The 22,536-nt window shown below is 35.0% G+C and overlaps 1 protein-coding gene across 1 annotated transcript in view; it reads left to right on the plus strand.

Annotated features, from left to right (window-relative positions):
• Positions 1-22,536, plus strand: part of Pect (phosphoethanolamine cytidylyltransferase) — a 72,154-nt gene that overhangs the window by 36,031 nt on the left and 13,587 nt on the right. Inside the window, exons 4-5 of the mRNA XM_075368906.1 lie at positions 11,299-11,365; positions 22,291-22,516. Coding sequence (XP_075225021.1) covers positions 11,299-11,365; positions 22,291-22,516 — 293 coding nt within the window. The remainder of the gene's footprint in view (positions 1-11,298; positions 11,366-22,290; positions 22,517-22,536) is intronic.

A 22,536-nucleotide genomic window follows, 5' to 3' on the forward strand; every position in this document is an offset into this window, starting at 1 on the left:
GTTTTGGCTATAGAATCATCTCCTGAGAAATTGCCTTGCAATTTGGAATCATTCTGCGGTATATTTTCTGTAATACCGTATAGTTATTTCTCCTTTGTAATTAGTGCTCTGTATACCTGTGAGTTTAAACTAATAATTCGCTGCATTAAATTGGTAAAAAATTCGCCGGCCGGTTTTATTCTAATCTCTGATTTACGATCTTTTAACTTAAGTAATATACATCAAAAACAGAAACGGTAAAGGAAAATATTATTTTATTAATTACTTTTTAATTTAACACGTCGTTCTGGAAAACGCAAAAAAAAAAGTCAATATGCCTCTATATTAATTGCGCAACCGGTGGTTGCGAAATGATTTTCAAATCATCGCTATTACTTTATTTTCAAGAAATATCAATTTCAGTCGCATATGGAAATTCTGGAATGTAATATAATGCTACCGCAGGAATGTTTAATAATCGTATAAACAACTTTAACAACTGGCGTGCGTGGTATTTGAACAGAAGAATTCGTTTCAAACGATCGCTACGTAATTGTTTCAAAGGAAAACCACTAAAATCGATTAATAACATAAATAAGACCGTTTACATTATGGATTACAGTTAAAAGGCAGGATGTGATTTAATTTTTTTTTCTTATGATATTATTATATCGCCTTTCTTTTGGGAAATATTTATTCGCTTTTTTATTTACAAATATAATTTTATGTATGACGTAAGCCCGACTGTAGTTTTTTATTACATTTTCCGTTTTCCTACCCTGCTTATCAAAACAAACACCAGGTTTAAAAAAAGAAAAGAAACATTTCCGGTTGAATTTACCTTTGAAAAATGACGCGTAACTAGACTTTTGGTCGAAAGTCCTCGACTTTGGGGGAGCGATGAGAAAAAATTAGTAATTGAGCTTAAATTATTAGTAATCGATTAGATTATTAGGGCGTACTTTTAGATTTTGTTGCGCGTTTCACACTAACGTAAAAGTCTAGTTAAAGTAGTAAAGATAATACTTTAAAGAAGAAAAAAAAGCTGTAATGAAATGAAAGTATGCGGTCGGCAAAAAAGTAATGGGCAAGTGAAACGAGACCGCGCTCGGTTTTATCACATTATTATGAAAAGAGTTAGTTATTAATCTTCAAGCTTTTCGGTAAAGAGCTTCTAGGTGCACGTATTCGTTAATCTATTATCTCTGCTGGAATCAAAAGACAAAGATGTTCATAATAGGAAGATTATAATCTTCGTTAAAACACGTTTAGTATCTTGTCCGAGGTTGTCGTAATAAAAATAAAACAATAACTATTACCTATACTTAGGCGGTTAGAATGATAAACAGGAATGTTTATCCAGTATAATTTTCGGTCGTTTATTTGTACTAAGTAAATGTCCGGCACATTTATTATATTATTTTACAACCTTTTTTTTAATGTTATCTTTATTAATTTCATTTTTAACAGTTTTTTCAAAATAAATTATCGTTATAATGTTGTAACTAAAACAAAGTCTTTGTATTTTTTAAAGCTTCTACTAATGAATTTATTGAAATAAACATTAGTTTATAACAATCTTTTCTTTATATTATATTATTTTATTACTATTATTATAAAGGAAGAGGATGTGGAAATCATATCGCGTCTGATGGTGTGATTCTCCATCCTGGATGCACTGATATATCGTTTCAGCTTTATTTCTTTACTGATATGGTAATAAGTATTAAATGTTTTGTTCAGACTTCTTGGGACAATTCTCACAGCCTTTCTTTCCTGTGGCCAAATTTCCAACACTTAAAACACGTTGGAATCTATGTACTCCCTGACACGACAAGAAGCAAAATCGATGAACCATCGGTAATAAAAGTCCTCATCAGAGAAGGGCCCGCTTCAAACATTCCGTGGTAGCGGTCCGCGTCGCGTCTACCCGTTTTAAACAAAAATTCGACATTCAGCCTTAAAAGCAGCCTTTTACAACTTGGTATTCTGCTTTCTAATAACAGTTAATACCTTCTTGTTTGCTAGATGACGGTCGATATCGTAGACTATCACCCTAGGGCACCTCTTCTATTTAGGATCGGCTCTGATATCAGGTTTTTTCAATCTTTAGAGAGTCCGAAATTATTTTAGCCGTCTCCTTATCATCAGCTACTACAACAAGCCCCTTCTTTGTCTCCTTTATATTTCGAATTGTCAGGTTCGACCTCTTAGAACGCAGGATAACGTGCCCTCATCTCCTTACTGGATTTAGTAACGCCCTCCTTCATGTTGACTAAGAAGACCTCTGGTCGCTTTCGATATAAATAGCATCCCTTTTGTTCTTTATATCGTCGGCATAACGCCTCCTCTGAACTTTAGGAGGTTCAACGACCGGCGTAGGAACAGTCTGTTTTTATCAATTTCCTCTACTGGAACGCCTCAAACCTTTCTGCACGGGCAGTCAAAAACCTTGACCCCCTCAGTTTTGGAGTTACATGTTCTCACACTTACCGAGTCGCTTCTCGGATTCTCCCAAAAAGGCCATCACCTGTTCAAACTGTTCGAACACTCGCATCAAAGAAGCTACCAGATTTGGCGGTCGATTTAAAAAAAATTATAATATCCTTCACACGGGTGGAAGTCCCTGCCGGGCTCTCATCCTCACCGAAGGAGGCTAATGAATGGTGGCTGCTTGTGGGCCTAAGCGGGTTAATCTGCTACTGTCGGTTTAGAAGGTCAACAAAATTAAGCAGAATACCAATAAGATAGTTTTGGTTAAACCTGGTGCGATGGCTTTGTCGGTTATATCGGAGCTAACCCTAAAATAGTTTCCGACCCGCGGAGGAAAAATATCAACTCTCCTGGGTCCTAAAACAAGGGACAACGGCGTTTTACTGGAAGTCATAAATTAACAGCAGGGTCAATCGATTTGAAGTGTCCCAAAAAAATATAAGCTGGTTGCTTGGTTCTTGGTTTGCTTGGCATTTCTCCAGCCACCCCCTCATTCGGTCGCCCTAAAACATAAGATCGAATGTCTGTGCCACAAACGGCTATTGAGCCTGGAAACAGTTTAGCGACCAGTGTCCTAACTAGCTCCTAGAGCTAACCTAAAAGCGTGAGTGGAATAAGCGTGGTGTCATAACCACTCGCTTGCGTGTCCAACCTCCTACTTGTCGTATATCATTAAAATGGATAGGCGCACACCGTCAACTACTAAAATATATATGACTGTCAATAATTAAATTTATTTCGTCAAAGACAGCAATTCGCTGCTACGACTACGCCGCTGAATGCCAGCAAGTACCTGTCCACCATTAAAGCGCTTGGAGCTTTAATCTGGCTGGTAGCCAGCCAGATCTCTCGGCTAGCTTCCTACAGCAGCGTAGGAGTCTTTTCCCTTAGGAAAACTACTGATGTCGGTTGAATAAAGCAACCGCATCAAGGAACTCCCACACGGTCCGACAATGCGGCTCTCCCCACTTGACTCGCCGCTTGTGAATGGGCAATTTTCCCCTTGACCACTAAGTTCCAGAGTGGCCTGAGTTCTGGCCCCCCAAGAGCAGGCCAGTCGAACATCGTGTGTTCGTTCGACTGGACCTCCCCGCAGACGCGCAGCTCATCAGCTGCTGCTAGGCGGAACCGAAACTTAAATTTATATGTTTGGGCTCCCGTTGCCCTTAAAAACGAAGGAAATCCAGTATAAACTTATACAAGGATCTTCCCTTAGTCGGGGAGTGCCATTCTTGCTGCCATGCTTCCATCGCGAGGCTGTAACGCCTCTTCCGCAGCCGGGAGATGGGCAACTGTTCGAAATTTAGAACCGGTGCATTGAGATCACCGTTCCGCTACGTTACAGCCCTGCTCGAAACCGCATCCCAAATACTTTCCAAATGGCCGCCCGAACTTTCACCACTAAATCGATTGGTAGAGCCTTTCCCAATACGGTGGTAGCCTCGTAGAGGGTTGTTCTAAAAACAGCATTGCATACAGTTAAGACTCTGCGGTGGGCACTCCTTAAATTTTGAATAAGTGCTCGATTTCTTTCCAACCCATGCACCCAAACGGACGTCGCTTAAGAGGTCATACTTTAGAAGACACCTCGGTACACCATGTAGAAATGACGGCCCGACAGCCCGTAATCCTTTCGCTGGTTGCTTGACCAATTCAAAAAAAAATTGAAACTACATGTTTCAGGATCTCAAAACTATATATTTTTTTTAAAATAAGTATGTTGTGACGTCGATGGTACGCCGTTGTTCAACACGTTACAGTAGATTTTAGAGTAAGGGTGGATTGTATGTGTTCATAGGTGTTGAATGAAGACAACACCTTATTGGGTACTGAAGGATTGTTTAATTGTACGTCGTCTTGGCGGTTTAAAATAATTTTGTAACATAACACTTGTAACTTATAACTTAACTTTAAACATAGCAAACATAAGCTAAATAAAACTTAAAATAATGTTGCGTCCGAACAAGAATTGAGAGAGTCCATCCAGACACGACCGCCATGGGCCAGGTATGAGTGCAGACTGGTATAAGACGCTACTTACAGTGCTCGAGGGAGCAGCTGTGACGTAGAGTGGCCTGATGATCTGGTGACCATAGTTTGCTGTAGGCACCCTAGCCACCACTAGGTTTCAGCACCCGACGGCAGGAGGGGGTGAAAACGTAACAAAGCAGTTTACTTGTGGCGGCCATTATTGTTACGGTGCGCAAACCTATTTTCGTGATTGTAAGAGTTTTTTGAAAAAATCATAAGTAAAAAACTATTGGTCCTGGAAGGATGAAACAAAAACCATATTTTCAAGATAAAAAATTGGTCCAGTGGTTTATTTACCTACATCTCTTCTTTCTATGAGAAAATTACCAATAAAGTTTAACATGAAAAACTGTGAAATTTCAATTTTTGATAATTTTTTCAAGGGGCAGGGATGGCATACACAGTTAGAATTATTTTTCTATATGTAGGTATATGTTGGCAGTTTTACCATAAATAATATTAATGGTGATATACTTACCCCTGATGAATTTTTGAAACCTTTTTTTTTAATTAAAATTTTGGCTTCAAATAATTCTGATGGGGCTGGTGATAAAAATCTCAAATTTGCACAAGTTGCAGTGTTTTTTATTTTGATGTTTATGGCAAATAAAACTATTTCTTGTATATTATACAAATAAAAAAGTTATAACTTCTCAAAAATCATGAAAAACTTGTTAAAAGCGATACCATTTTGACTCACTAAATAAGTAGTGCAAGGGGGTTTCTTGTCTTCTTTGCAGTTTACATTTTATATATATTTTTTACATTTAGCCCCTATGTTTTTTTATTGAAGTTGACGTCTTCAATATTTTTAAAATAGTTTTTTAAAATTGTTAACGATAGGTTGTAGTTTAATGATAACTTAACCAGTACCAGTAACCTAATACAATTTTGATTTAAAAATGCTTGTAAAACTTACCCAAACTTAGATTTCAATGAGTAGCCTACATCTTTTTCCAATAATTTTTATTTTTATATCAGCTTATTTTTGTAAACACTGTCGAAAAAAGACACTTGTGTTGTAATATATAATTTTCCTTGAAATAGAACACAAAAGGGTGAATTTGGCTTGGCTGTTGACCCAATGGAAGCTTTGTATCTCATCTTGAACAAGAAATGAAAAACTGAGCTTGATATTTTAACACGAAATGGTGAGTTTTCAGCTTTTCCAATTTTTACACTAATGATTCAAAAAACTCTTTGGTCTGAAGAACAGTAATCATCTCCTGCGCTATTAGTTGTTACCCACTCACTGTACATTATTGTATCATACTCTTTGGAAAAGTTGAGCACGTCAAACACTGCCTGCTTACATGGACATTTGGTGCAACATTCATCATACAGCCGTAGTCCTTGTCATAAACTAAGATGTCTACTTAGCCCTTATAATCAACATGAAGTTTGGGACCATCAATCATGAGTTTGATACTTTGGTGGTGGGGGCAGACACAAACTGTATGATTCCCGGATGCACCAGCCAAGATACACCATTTTGGGCAGAGTTTGCCGAACTTTGATTTTCTAATTTTTTCCTTAGGGTTTTCACTTTTAAAGAAGACATACAATTCATTTAAGTTTACCAGAACAAGGCGGTTTTGCTTATGCACTTTCTTTGACACCATCAACACAAGTGTTAACACAATCCTTTTTACCAGGACACAGCTTGCTATTATTGTCATCTTCATAAAATAACACAGCTTTTTTAATTGTCGTTACTAATTCCTATTTTATATCTAACTCCTGTAGAATGCCTTGCTCATTAACTAACTCACTAGTAAGTCTAACTAAACGCTTAGACACATTGAACTCTGGTATTATTTTAGATCTGGTCCAAGATTGGGGAAGTATACTGAAAATTTTAACCTTAACTTCTTTAGAAGCAAGAAAACATTTTTCTTATTACATGGAACGCTTAAACATTGTTTATTATCTATTATTGTATATCTATTGTCTGTTACATATATTTAACATGTATTTTTTTAAACAAAATTGTAAATTAATAACAGATTTTGATTATCACTCTTATCTTTTTTGATATCAGTATCGTTATGTTAAAAACAGTTTTATTTATATTACAGAAATTTTTGTTTTTTGAGCGGAAGAAATGATATCTCCGAGACTCTTACTGTACGGTTTACAAATTTCATTGTAATTTTTTTGGATATCACTGCGTTTTTTAGATTATCTTTTATTTTTTTATGAATTACTGATTGTTACCTTATGGATTTATTATTAAAATTTATTGCCTTTCTATAAAACGCAAATATAATTTTTTGAATTTCTCGGCCAATTTTTTTTTTGTTGTAATCTTTTTCACTTCATACCATATTTTTGGTACAATCCAATGTGTAACAAATATAATAAAGATCTGGTACTTATTTGTTATTCATAGCTAGAAAGCGCGATACATTAAGAAAACATCGGTGTTAAAACAAGCCATTAACCAATATTTTGTTACTTCTTACCGTTGAGTTACTTGGCTTCAAAGTTAGGTACTGTATTATTATTTGTGCAATAAATAATTATTTCTTTTGTTTAAATTTCACTTCAAATTTAAAATTATTTCCTGACTATTTTAGAAATAGTCAATAAATGGAAAGTATTGCTGCTATCTTGTCAAAAACGACCCATCAAGTATGTGTAGTCTCTATCAGGGAATCAATTGTCAAAATATGGCAAAAAAAAAAACTGCTTAAAAAGTTTGTGATGCACTGTCACGTAATCCCAAGGTTGACTTCTATAAATAGAAAATTGGCTATAATTATTTTTAATAGGTGAAGTGTTTACAGTGATATATTTGGAAGTGGTAGTGTCATATTATTTTGATGAAAATATCCAGTGCTTTTCTTACCTTTTTCTTTTTTTGTATAGGAATATTTGTAACAAAAAAAAACAAAACAAAACTTTATACCTGCTCCTCAAATATAAAGATTCCAATTGATGCTGTTTTTTTTTATTAATAATTCTGTTGTGATTTAACAGTTAATTAATAATATGAATGTATACTTATAATTTATATTTTAGGTACGGTGTCATTTTTGAGGCATTTTTCATATATTTATTGATTATTTTTCTACAATGGCCATTGATACTATTAAGTTTTTGACGAAAACCTCTGAAGGAGAGATGAAAAGATTATGAGCCTGCTGTCAATAAAAATTTCAGAATGACAGAATTTCTTTCTTTACTTATTTATATACTTCTGATATATATGATCTTTGCGAAAAATATTTTCAGAAATCCATCCCTCCCACCAAGCATTTTAGACATAAGAATTTCAGTCACATAAGGTTTTCACTAATTATCTGTTAATTTAATAGTTGTTTAGTGATATAAAATATGATTTTTGTGTGCCAAAGCTTTAATTTGATGAATATTTCAAACGAAGCGTAGTGTGTAACAAGTTTCAGTTACATTTCATATCTGAACTTAACATAATAACTTGAAATTTTGTAACAATACTTGTTATGTTGGACATTATGTCAATAAATATTTAATTTAAAAATAATTTTTGGGTGGATAGTTTCTCCCAAAAGTCATGTAATTTTTGGAACTTTTTCCAGGTGTTTTAAAAAGTTTTCGTGTTATCTTAAAGTTTATTTTATTCTTATTGTAGTTATTTTAACTATTTACAATAAAATATTAAGTTTTTACTTTTATAAATATATCCTACAATTTTTCCCGTTTAATATTATTCTGGAACTCTGTAATACTCATATACAGGTGATTCAAACTAATAGCAACACTTTGGGAGCTGATTTCAACTGAAAGGTCAGTCAAATAAAACTGACACAAAATTTATTTTACAAATATATTATTTGAAAGAGAAACTTCGAGATAATTTGTATTGTATATTTTAAAAATTCTATGATGCAGTTGTTCTATATCAATGCATTTTTTCCAGACAGTGCACAAAATTATTCATTACACTTTGAAGAATATCAGCTGTGATATTTTTAATTTTGTGATGGATTCTCTCTTTCAGTTCATCATTTACATTATGAATTTTGGTGGAAGAGACTATTCTTGTGTTAATCCTGTAGAAAAAAGCCACCGACTGAGAGATCTGGGGAGTGAGCTGGCCATGAAATATCATCGAAATGGGGGAGATAAAGATGACCTAAAAACAGATTACATAAAATAAACAAGGTCAGTCGAGCAGTGTAGGTGTTAGCGCCAACAATATTTTTGTTTATTCATATTCCCATTAACATAAAATTGAGATTCATAAAATGTCTTTTTAGAAAAAATCAAGTTTTTTTGAAAATCACTTCTTTTAATTCCAAAAACATTTTGCAAAAATCTAGGCATTTTTTTCACGGTCACTCAATCCTTGCATGGTTGTTATCTTGTATAGGTGTAATTTCAAATCGTTCAACTCATGCCGTACACAGATCTCTGATAACCTAAGGGTATGACCTTGTTTTATAAACTGAATGTCTAGGACTCTGATGGATTGTTTCCTACTCACGAAGAATGTTTTAGGCATTCTCACACTTTGAGGTCTCCTGTGAGGTTTTTCATTCAGAGCTGAGTCAGAAGAACAGCATTTTTTTGTGCATAGAAGAATTAAGCTAGGACTCTGTTTACTACTGCTATTAAAAAAATTGGAATTTTTTTTGTGTACATGATTTCATTTTATGAAAAACTCAACTCAAGGAACACTATGATTCTGTTGCCACACACTGTGCTTCACATCGAGAGCAACGCTTACGTCCAATTTCCACTCTGTAACAAAGTCTTAATATTGTAAGTCCTTATATATGCAGTCAGTCCTTTAACTTCTTTTTTCTCCTGAATAAAAGCTACATTTAACAAAAGAAGCCAGCATCGTAGTGAAATGCAAGAAATTACCACTAGAATCTTTAAACTGGTTTTCTGTTGCCTTCTGTATTCTAAAACCCTTGACTTCCTGAAGAAATTCATACGATTTTGGGAGAAGTTTCCCACTCCAGGGCAATAGTGCCCTGTACCTATCACTGCTCATCCATCCTTTGAGAAGGACATTGGCACTTGTAATGGGATAAGTTCTTATACCCAGAGTAACTCAATCCTGTTATTGATTAGCTGCTTGCATACACTATTATCATTAAAATAATATTAATAATAATATTAATATAGAATTTTTGCCTTCTCTTGACCATAGGGAGGTGAATAACAGGATTCTTCTTTTACAAATCTCAGGCCTTAAAAGCTTTTCGTAGATTTTCTAGTACTTTTAGGGAGGAAAGTTAGGACATGTGCACCAGTTTTAAAACTGATTGACCTGTAATTAAAAAATCCTGACTTCAGATTTTAAGTAACACGATTTACTGTAGTTTTAAAACATTGTTAAAGGAAAACTAGCAAGTTATTAGGAAACTAGCCGAGGTTTTATTGTTTGACATTGTATGAGATGTTCTGATAATCAGCTAATACTGAAAAAAAATTGACTAAAATCTGTGACCTTTTTGAAGCTATTGTAAATAGTATTACTTCATCTTTTGATCGGCCACCATTTCTTAATTTATCGAGGTCGGATTTACATTATTTTTTTGTCTTAAGTAGGCTAATGTAGAGGTAATAATATAGCAGTGCCCCCATCTTATTGAATCTTCCCAAAATATGCTGCGATTATTTGAACCCATTTAGTAGTGATCCACTGATAAAAATGATTTCTCTTTCTCAAAAAAGAGGATCAAAATTATCCTCTTTTTCGATTTCAAGTGTGTACTACTTTGAGGAGCATCCTTTGGTTTGTAAATTTCTAAACTTAACAAGCAAGTGACTGATGTCAGTCTATGTTGATACCTTCAATTGAGCTAAGAGACTGCATGAGAATAATCTCTATAACCATATCAGTTGTGACTTATTTTCATCTAAACAATCATTTTTTGTCCAAAACAAATGTGCTATATACTGTATTTTAAGAGACACTAAATAAAAATGAATGGCTCTATTAGAATAATAATGTAATTATTAAATTACACATTGACACAGTATCAATTTTTTTATTTAAATAAAAAAATAAATTTTTATTTCATAGTTTTTCAATCAATTAATTTAAAAATATATTTTTTTAAACAAATAAATTATAATTTTTTACGTCAGCAGTTGATTTCAAATTTCATTATCGTTTGTCGTCTGATTTTAGTTGTCATACTAGCCAATTTTTTTTAATATCAGTCAATTATAAAAAAAACCTTTCATCTATTGAGCTCTGGTTTGCTCCAGTTTTTTATAAAAATTTTTTTAAGATTAATTTTTAAAAGTTGAGTCCTGCATCCTATCTTTACATTAAACATATTTGAGCCCCTTCTCCCCTGCAGCCCACCAAAACCTAAGAGTTTGGATGTTAGTTAAGAAGATAGCAAATGTGACATAATAAGCAATATAAAAATTAAAATTTCTCAACATGAACTGTTGAAAAGTTGAGAAAGGTTAAAGGGACTTTCTGAACATTTTGTATTGCGTATATTATTTTGTATAATCTAAGTCAGCTTACTTAGAATTATGCAACTTCTAAAGGGAGGAGGGTCATTACATAACCATTTCTGTTTTGTTCCCCCCCCCCCCCCCCCCCAGAAGAGTGCTTTAATTTGTAAGGTGTTGATAATATCTTGCTGGACCTTATATGTATATATATAAATTAATATGTAGAAATATAATTGATGAAAAGTGAAATGTGGTTCATGCCATTAATAAAGTGATTGAAGTATCACTAGATTAAATAAGATGTAATTTGTTTATTCTTAAATGTAATTGCTGTAATTAATTCTGCATTACATGATTGTAAATAATTTACTTATGTTTTAGATGATATAACCATGACAGCAGATGGTGTTGATACTTACCATTTAGTTAAAGCTGCTGGAAGATACAAGTAAGCAGTATTTCTAATATACACTATTATTATTAAACATTTTTTTCTGATTGATTGCTTTCATTAAACTTCTGTACGTACTAACTTATCTGCTGTATTAATTAAGAATTTAAGATGCAAATTTATTGAAAAATATGGTTTATCCATTAACTCTTCCAATTTTCCCAGGAGCGATTACAAAGTTATTTATAATTTGTGGTCTCCTTTAAAAATTAATTTAAAGTTCTGAGAATAGAAATTTAAGTTGCTTAATGATAATTCTTAAAGGTTTCTTTCTTATTTAAAAAAAAAAAATATAAAAAGGGGATGATTACCCATACCTCATGGACCGCTGTATGTGGTAGATTTGATTAGTGATGTTTATAATGTAGTTTTCATACTCATTTTAGTGTTCATTTGTTTAATATTTAATATACTTTGTCAGTTGCTATTGTAGATCATTTTTTTAATATCAGGCATCGACTACTATGGTCATTAGGCCTTATTCCAAGCTAAACTGCCAGTCTGAACTGAGCCAGCCTACCCCTAAAAGCACCATGCCCTTTAAGAAATTGTATCACATATTTATTTGGACATATCCAAGAGGCACCTCGCAAATTTCTAACATCGGAAGAGACCATACGTATAACGCCCATTTATTGTCTCATTCTATGTGGCCTGCTACAGGTCAAAGCCATGTTGTTCGATCTCCCTCATTCTCTCCAGCGTCAACTTCTTAGCAAACATAACTTAGCAACATTATGCTGCTTTCTCTTAGACGCAAGAACATCTGTTGGTTTCACACCTCTAATCACCAAGACTACCTCTTGAATGATCATTCAACAACTCCCAATCACTCTCAGTAACAAAAGGTGTTGGGCCCTCAGCAAAATATCCTGATAGCTCTTAAATTTTATCTATCCTCCAATACTGGTGCGGCATACAACATTATCGCCTCGCATACGCCCTTGTAAAGGATACTTATGGTCTTAAAATTAAGACCCTAATCTGGGGGATTGACCACATGTTGAATACCAAAGAAAGCATTACAAGCCTTTCCTGTGATGTATTTCAAGTGTTGTCTCCATAGGGGAAGACACCTGCCATGTGATGATTCTGGTTGCCACGCCACCCCCTTCCCATCCTTACATAGCCCTGATAGGTTTTACCAGAGGTCATCTTCAAAATTTCAGCCAAAAGACATCTCTCAGTCTTGTCCTCGTCTCAGTTAGGATGCCACCAATGCAAATGCCATGTGTGACATTTCCATCAGCGTACTACTAATCATTCGATGTTATCCATACAAAAAAAAAATGTATCAATAAGTCTTAAACAAGACCGGACCAGTTGAGCTGATAATAAAACAAAGTACACCTTAATGGGAAAGTTTGAGTCAAACACACAACACCAGCATGAATAAAATAAAACATAACATAGTAAAACATAAATAAAGAACACTTGCCCTAACAAGAACATAACAAAATAAATGGAAAATCCAAGTGGGATCCTTCCCTACACACCTTCAGCAAACCTTTCTCTTATAAGAAATCTCATATATTCTTCTATGATAGTCAATAGACTATAAAGCAGCTAAACGACCCTTAAGGAGCATCATCGTGGTCTTCTTCGGGCTGAATGTCATCTTATGTTGTCCCCACAGCTCAACAGCCCGAGTGGCTCTGAATTCAGCCTCCCTCCATGAGCATCCTTCGACCAGCAGGAGCCCTTCATCAGCTTAAGCCACAACACTACACCCGCTGGGCAACCTCACTCACAGAAGAGAGTCAAACTCTACAACTCACAACAGAAGACCCAATACACTGCCCTGGGGACAATCCTTAGACAACAGCTTACTAACCTCATGGCTTCCTTCACAAAGCAGCACATATTGATGACTGAAATAAATTTAAAACTTGCAAACTAATTTGAACTTGCAACCCATTTTCAGTACATCCCCTCCTTTTTAACTGATAAATGGCAGAAGGTCCAGATAAAGGCTCCAGAGATATCTAAAAAAATATCCAATATGTACTCCACCTCGTTGGCTGACGCTTCACTCATAACCTTGAGTATAGCATCCCCGTTACCCTTACCAGGACGAAAGCTATACTGATTGTCCATTAATAAACATCGTGAGGTCAATCTCTCATTCATACAAAGATACAGAACCTTCTCAAAAACTTTACCAAGAACCGGCAACAACATCAAGGGCCTGTAAGAGGCACTAACAGTTGGATCCTTGTCGCCGCCTTTAAATATTAATTTAACTAATTCTTTCTTCCAACAAACTGGTAAATTCCCAGCAAGCAGCAATCTGTTGAACAACAGTGTGACAGTCCTAATGCAAACTCCAACAGAATGAACAAGGAGCTCCACTGTTATACCATCAAAGCCAGGGGCCTTACTCCTTACAAAACTACAAATAACCTGGCTGAAGTGCGCCAAGTTAATTTCTCAAGATAAAGCAAATCTGTGTAAACGGGTGACCTCACAACGCACCCATAAATGATACACAGACTCACCATCTGTATTATCATCAGGCAGTAAATCATCAAGTAGTTTTTGTAATATTTCTGTTTTGTCTGAAATAATTCCATATCAGGTTGAGAGAGCAGACAGAAAAAAGTTCTTTCTATGTCTGTGTCCCAAAACTCTATATACCATTCCCTATGGGTTTGTATTCCCTTTTTGCTGCACAAAAAACGCCATGAATCTCTTTTGGCAGTAAGTACCTTGTGTAAGTACTCTCATGCTCTCACATTCTCGTTGGGAGGCCCTATGTAAACGGCAGAAAGACTGTTTCAAATTACCCAATTCCCTATTCCATCACGCCACTTGCCTTTCTCAACCAGAACTATGGGGTGTGGAACACTCAGCAGCGTCAATAAAAGTATGCAACAATTTTTCTGCCAGGTTCTCCAATTTTAAATTGTTGACACTCCTGTTCAAAACTCAAGAGTCTAACTGAGAGAGAATCCACAAATTTCTTCCAGTCCGCATGCCTGTGCAGAAAACGACCCTGCTGAACTGGAACATTACGTTGGTAGCGATCACTCAAGCCACCAATGACTTCAAACACAATCATCCAATTATCACTCGAGTAATCAACTACCATCCAGTTGCACACATTGCCAGGAATAAACCTGCCAACGGTAACATCGATGTTTGTTCCTCAAAACAACTGACGACCATCCACCATACCAACACGTATGACCAGAAACACAATAATGTTATCACTGGGACCTGAGAATCGTAGGATTTCATCCCAGACCTCGAGAAGATGGTCAGCAGGATCTCTGTATTGAAATTATGAACTTAAACATAAAGATGCAAGCTCTGAACGTCCACATGAACAACAACATGATGATTATCTGAGAGCTGTTGCAAGAAAACACAGTCTAGCTCCCTTCTACACATAACAGTGGACATGCTATCAGTATCCTTACGTTGTCTCTGGATCTGCCAGGTTTTGCTGGCAGATATAACATAAGAATGCTGCAACAAAACATCCTGACGCCATCACAAAGCTACCTCATCCAATTCCACCTGAGCTATATAAGCACCCTGTGCGTTTAACTGTCTGAACTTAACCATCCAATGAATTGAGACACATATCAACAGCCCTCAGATAACAACCATAATCCCTGCTATCTGCAGGATGCTTATGATATTTCCTTAAACATTTACAGTTAATGCAAGTTGAGCCTTCCAACTTCTTTGGACATTGCATTTATTCTCCTCAACACCACTAAGTGAAAAGATTGCCAGCCGATCACAGAACTTACCCCTATGACTGAACTTGACAACATTTAAAACAGTGATGTATTCTTTTACCCTGCACGACAAAATACCCAAGAATAATCTGTCCTCATTAACAAAGCTTTTCAGTAGATCAGGGCTCACCATCTAACACCCTATGGTAGTGGCTTTTATTGAAAACTTGAATAAATATTGACATTCAGACTAAAAAGTCCCTATTTCAAGTGCTTGACCCTGAGGGGAAGACACCCACCATGTGACAGATCTGACCGTCATGCCACCCCTCTGTACAGGGCTTTACCAGAGGTCATCTTCATGGCCTCAAGACATATCTCATCCGGCCGCTGTCGAGATGCCACCAATGCGAATGCCACAAGCAACATTCACATCAGTGTACCACACCTAGCTTGGAACCTGTAATCATAAATAATTTTATCAGGTCCTAAACAGGACTATCTGACTGAGCTGATGTAACCACTAACCTACCTGGTGTTAGGGATAAGTTCAGCACATAACTCAGGCATCCAACTTACCTGTAAAATAATAAACCACAAATCAAGTAAACTGAACATGCAAATAAAAAATAAATTATCCATAGTACAAAACACTAACTGAATAAATAGCGATACATACCAAATCAAAATAATGTCTCAAGAACACAAAAAAAAAAACGTAGAGAACTACCCTAGAAAAACAAATCTGTTTACCCTAATAAACAAAACCGAAACTTAATAAATCACGAAGGAGAATCAAGAAGTGTAGACAGTAGTAAATATAAAACATAAACAAATGCTACTAAACACAAACAAAGAAAAAAAATCACATAAAAACTAACAAAATACCTACAAATAACTAAAAATTACAATAAACTTATAACAAAACACTAAACACAAAATTAAACTAACCAAAACAAGAGTAAAAACATAAGAAATCTACAGTAATACCTATCATTAAAATCAATTAATCATAACCCTAAAGCTTAAGTGAAACAAATAAAAATAACAAATATCGCAGAATAATCAAAGAATAAAAAATAACATAATTCATAAAAAATAAAACTGAAAATTTAACAAACAAAATTAAACGAATACTCTGAAGCCAGGAAAACATTTAACCCTATTAATCGCCTATATATCTATTCTGCTGCTCAAAAGTTTCTGTGCACGTTTGTACGCAGGACATTCCTCGGAATGGCAATCGTGATTCATCGGCTTCTGGGCTTGAAAGCAGTTTATACAGGTAGGAGGACCACCGTCCTTCCTAACCTGACAATCTTCCACCAGATGCCTGTCTTGCCACAAAAGGAACAAAGTTCCTTCTTGCAAATCCGCCTATGTTGCCAAGGCCCTGACATAAAAAACTTCGATTGACATGTAAATAATGTTTAATTTTACATGATATTGATAGTCTATAAACAATCTACCAGTTTCTTGAAATTTTGTTCACAATTGCTTCTCGCATTCAACTACAAAATGCACCATATTAGTTTCTCTGCGGCCAACCCAGAATACTACCGTAAAAAGACTTGCAAATTCTTCCACAGACTTACCGGTATCTTGAACATTTACTGCATCAACAAACCCCTCCTCATTGATATCTTGTGGAACATCATATACAATCATCTGTGGCCTCAAGACCTTTGTATTGCTTCATTATTTCTGATTCCTTTCTCAGTTTCACTATCATTAGCCGCAATTCGTATATCTTTCCAGTTATCCCGAATACTAACTATCCTCAGTCCTTTTTACCTGGCTTCCAGGCTCTTCACCACCTAACCGTTAAAGGATGAGAAGGTGACACCTTCTGGCTTGTCAGTTAATATCACTTTGGTTCTCTGAGCCTTCACAACTGCTGCAGCCATCCTCTTTGTTGGCGTCATTTCAGTCATTTGTCATTGTTCCATTCCAGCCCTGAAACCCTCTATGTATCCCTGTAGTCTATCAACACTCTTGGCTATTAAAAAGTGTAAATATTGTAGCTTCCTCATTCGTGTCATTATATACGTTGCACCCCTCTCTCTAAAGTTTTTTGAGTCACCCACATACTCCTCATTACAGAGGGTGTTGAACATCTCTGTCACCTCTCATCGTCACATCTCCCAAGGTCACATTGCATGATGACAATAGCGCTTCCAAATCTTTCTTCGCCGCAACTTTGACCTTTCTAGATTTCATCGATGGTACGACCTTTTTAGACTGGCTTGTTGTAGGACCGAATAGTTCCTCCATCAATTCTAGGTCTGAATCTACATCAGGACCCTGTGCTCATCTCTCCTCCTTTTCTCTCCCTTATATTTCTTCCTCCTTTTGCCTCATTTCACTCTCCACTCACCTGCATTGCCTATTATGCTTCGCTTGTATATCCTTAAATCGGAAATCCTCATTAAGGTACACCCCGAGGTACTTGTGAACCTGAACATATTTTATTTGTTGGCCTAATATCAAAACGTGAGCTTGCTGTGTCTCAGCCAAGTGGCCTTTGAGCAGCATCATTTGGTCTTTGAGGGGCTAAACATTTAATTAATTTTTATGAGGTATGTCATACCTTTGGAAACTACTTGCCCTTTTCACCCACCCTTAATGATGAAGAATGTAAAATACTTAAATTTTATTCCATGTGTCAAAGTTTCTTTGTAGGCTTTTACTCATCTTCATGCTTTTCCTTCCATGTTCACTATAGGGTTCATCTTGGTGTAACATTCAACAATAATTCACCATCATCGTAGTTGTCGATTTTCCTTGATACCTCCTTTCGATTTCTTTCATGTCCTGATGAAATCTCTCACCATCTCTTCACTAACGACACCCAGATTTTCACTAAAATAGTTCACATATGAATTTAGTAAGTGAACCTTCAAGCTCATGACACAGCCTAAATTTTTGTACTTCTGCAGCTCAACGATTGATTTGAAGTTTGGATTCTCCTTATTGCCCAGAAACTTGGTTACTACGTCTTTAAAGGCTCCCCAGCAGGTTCTGTTTCTTCATCCTACATTTGTTTCTCAAAATTACCATCTTTGAGAAGTTTTCTAATGTCAGGACCAGTAAAGACACTCTTTTTTTAGTTTGACGGTTGATAAGCCTGGAAATTTGTCATAGATGTATTTAAAACATTTAAATTTTTTTGGTCAGGCTTAACAAAATGCTTCATCAAGCTTAACTTAATATACAGAGGTGGAAGGAAAACTTAATTCTGATCTATGAGAGCTTTTTGGGGCACATTTTTGGTCCCTTGTTCTAATGAAGCTCTTTTTGGCCAATCTTTCCTTATCCAATGTTTTTGTCTGTCTCTGCTATCCCATTCACACAAAAAACAAGGAATTTTGTGTATTCTCCTTGCTGTCCTAGGAGCATCAATATTATTTTGAGATCACCGCACGTAATCCATTTATGACTATTGTATTTAATTTTATCGAGAACGAATTCCAAATTATCATAACCCTTTTTTCAATAAATGGGCAGAAAGTCCAATGGGTATTGACAGTTATGTATTCCCATTGTGAAGAAGGACAACTTTGAAGCTTCTTTTGGACAAATCTATGAAGAATCAGTACTTTCGTACGGTATGTATATATATATGGTGCATTACAAAATGATTACATACTTTTTTTAATGTTTAAATAAAATTCAGCGATAAAAAAATGAAATATGTAAGTTATTAAAAAAGTAATTATTTAAAATTTATGGAATTTGTATAAAATGCAAAGAAAAATGTTGTGTACAGTTAAGTCACAGCATATAATCAATCACAGTAGTTTAAATCAGCATTTACAGGTTGAAGTTCTTAAGATTGTGAACATTTTTTTTTTTATATAATAATGTATCTGTTGTGTATCTAAATTTTTTTTCTTGTTATAAAATTAATTTTGGAAATTAAACTGTTTGGTAAATTTTTAGAAAGACAGATACTGTAAGTTTTGTTCTTTCTGAAATTGGAGAAATGGAAGTTGTAGGTTTTATATTTGCATTGTTTTTGAATATATAATATATAATATAATATAATATACATGATAGTTAAATTCAATAATAAGATTATTTAAGTTTTTATATATCCATATGAAGTAAAAAGTTCTTGTTTTTTTTATTGTCATAAATTTTATGTGAAATTGAATCTATTGTTATAATTTGAACAGTAACATTTAATAGCTGGTTTAAAATTACAGTTTTAATAAACAGTGACATTTAACGGCACAAATAAAGTAATCAACTAAGATTGTTGTAATTTATTTATTTCGTTTATTTAATAGGGCTGATTCCCTATTTTAATTATCATTCCCTGTTTTTTGTGAAATTAATATGAGGGTAAGTCAATTATTATCCGCAATGTAGTTATAAATTTTATTGCAATACAAATAGGAACCTTACATGTACATCACTTTTCAACATAGTCACCTTGCATTTCAACGCACTTGGTCCATCGTTGCACAAGGTTCCTGATGCCCTCATAAAAAAATAAGGTTTTCGGTTGAGCTGCGAGCCAGGAATGCACCGCTTCTTTCATTGTTTCGTCCGAGGTAAATGGACAGCCCCTTAATGCCACTTTGAGTGGACCAAACAAGCGGTAGTCAGAAGGAGCAAGATCAGGACTATACGGAGGATGAGCCGGTACTTCAAAGTTGAGTTTCAGCAGTGCGGGCAGCAGTATGTGGACGGGCATTGTCGTGCAACAACACAACACCTTTTGACAGCAGTCCTCGGCATTTGCTTCAAATTGCAAGTTTCAGCTTAGCAGTAAGCATCTCACTGTAATGTGTACTGTTTATTGTTGTGCTCCTTTCCTCATAATGTTCCAGTACTGGGGCTTGTGATTCCCAAAAAACCGTAAGCATCAGTTTTCCTGCGGATGGTTGGGTGTTGAATGTTTTTTTGCAGGGCGAATTTGAATGTTTCCATTCCACACACTGCCGTTTACTCTCCGGCTCGTAATGATGAATTCACGTTTCATCACCAGTGATGATTCTGTATAAGAAGATATCCTGTTCGTTACCATAGCGATCCACATGTTTTTGGCAGATGTATTTGTTTACGCAACTGTGTGAGTTGTTTTGGGACCCATCTTGCACAGAATTTATGAAACCCAAGTCTGTTGTAAATGATTTCATAGGCATAACCATGACTAATTTGCAGACGATGTGCCGCTTCATTGATAGTTACTCGTCTGTCTGAGAAAACCATGTCACGTGCACAATTTTTTCCTCATTTGTGGCGGTAAACGGTCGTCCAGCTCCTTTGTCTTGCATAACACTTGTGCGACCATTTTTGAATTTTTCAATCCATTCATTCACACTGTTGCGGCAACACACTGTTCCCATACTGTACCGAAAGTCTTCAATGACTTTCAGCTCCTGATACATCTTCCGACCACGAAAAACGGATCGCTGAACATTGCTCTTCTTTGGTGTAAACAGAAAGCGGAGCAGCTGTGGTTTACGGCAGCGCAGCAATAATGGAACTAACCTAGCAGCATCAAACCTGCACAGACATAACAACAATTAAACCACATAGGCGTCATCTACGCAACACAACAGTAATTCCAACGTAAACAAAAATATAACTAAATTGCGGATAATAATTGACTTACCCTTGTATTTTAGTGTTTGAAAAATGTTATGCCTAACCAGGATCTGATCTCAGAACCTTGTAAGTTAAAGACAGATGCTGCCTCCGTCACACCATGAACAAATATGATCTATATAATGTTACAAGATGTAAAGGATAAATATATTGTTTAATGATTTAACTCTTATCTTTTTATTGTTGCAGTAATAGCTGCTTTAGATAATAAATTATAAATATGAAAATAAATAAAATGTTTTGTAAAAATAATTGAATATTACTAAACCAATTAAAGTTAATATATAACTGAATAATACTGAATTGCTGGCCATTTTCTATTTAATGATTTGGCTATAATTATTGACTTAATTTTTTTAAATTTTTGGTCCTTTACTTTTAATATCAAAATAATTGCGAGTTTTAAAAGTCATTGCCCAGTAATCGTTTGTAGAATGAAATAATGGATGCTGATGGAAATAACAAAAAAAAATTTGAAATGTAGTAGTATCAAAGAGTATTAAGAGTCTCTTTAGTATTAGATCATGTAACAAAGAGTGGTGTACTACAAACAGCCACAAATAATTCACCATTAAATGCAAAGAATTTAAGTACTTAGGTCACATAATGGAAAACAGGGAAAAATAACTGCCCTTACAAAATATACTGCGAGATAAAGTGATTGGATAGAGCACGAAGAGAATTAACTATATCTTGGCTTAAAAACCATCAAATTTTGTTTTGCTGCCATTAATTGAAATTTTTTTTAGCAGTTAGGGTGAAAGGGGAGTAGCCATAATGATTGACTTCCAAAATGGATAGCGCAACAAGAATAATATAATTTTACACACAGTGTTCTGTTATATAAATTAATACAGATTCAGCCGATATTCATAAGAACAATGGTTAATGAACATTTAAAATGTGCTGCACTGTTCTTTTCCTGGTGTGCATAAGTTTTACACTTACTGCTTTGCGTATTAGCTGATTAGGTACATTATTGTGTAATTACAAAATTGTGTACAAAATTACAAAGATAATTTTGAATTTATCAATGACTAGAACTGTAACAGCCTTTATGTCCTCGTAATCAGCCTGTCATCCTGAAGGGCGCAATCATGGTTTGAATCTGAGTCAAGTATGTCATTTTTCGTACGTTACAAAAGTCTTCATTCCATAGTTCTATGCACAAGCTTTGAACTTTTGTGTGGTGAATTAATCACTAAAAAGTAAATAATAAAATGTTTTTCTCAGGACCCTTTTAAATTTTGAATCTGCACATTATGAACATATTTTTCTGGTCTTTGCGCTGTGTATATTTCAGAAATTTCATTGTGTTAATGCATTATTTTGATGTATCGTGTGACATCTTCACTTTCCCCAGTTCATTTAAGTAACAATCAGGATTTTTTGGTTTAACTTTACTCAGCTTTTGCAGTTCGCTTTCGATTACTTTAATGAATTTATTATCTTTATCTGTATATAATCTATCTGTGTATACTCTGTATATTTTTTTTTATCTGTAGATAATCTTTATCTAGATATATTCATATTTTTTATTATTTTCTTTTAAGCAATTTTTACTGTTTAATATATGGTTATTTATATTTATCGATCGGTTACTTTGTTTAACAGAGAAGTCAAAAGGACAGCTGGTGTATCTACTACGGATGTTGTTGGTCGAATGTTATTAATGACTAGACAACACTTTCGTCAAGGGCCACAGGAGTATGAAGTCGGTCTAGAAGGATCATCTGCTCTTGGTCTAGATTCAAGAGCTAGATCTCCTTGGACTGGTTGTTCACAATTTTTGCCCACTACTCAAAAAATAATACAGTTTAGTGAAGGAAAAGAACCTAAGGTAAATAATAATTTAATTTT

Source organism: Lycorma delicatula, chromosome 6, assembly GCF_047948215.1.
Source record: "Lycorma delicatula isolate Av1 chromosome 6, ASM4794821v1, whole genome shotgun sequence".
NCBI lineage: Eukaryota > Metazoa > Arthropoda > Insecta > Hemiptera > Fulgoridae > Lycorma > Lycorma delicatula.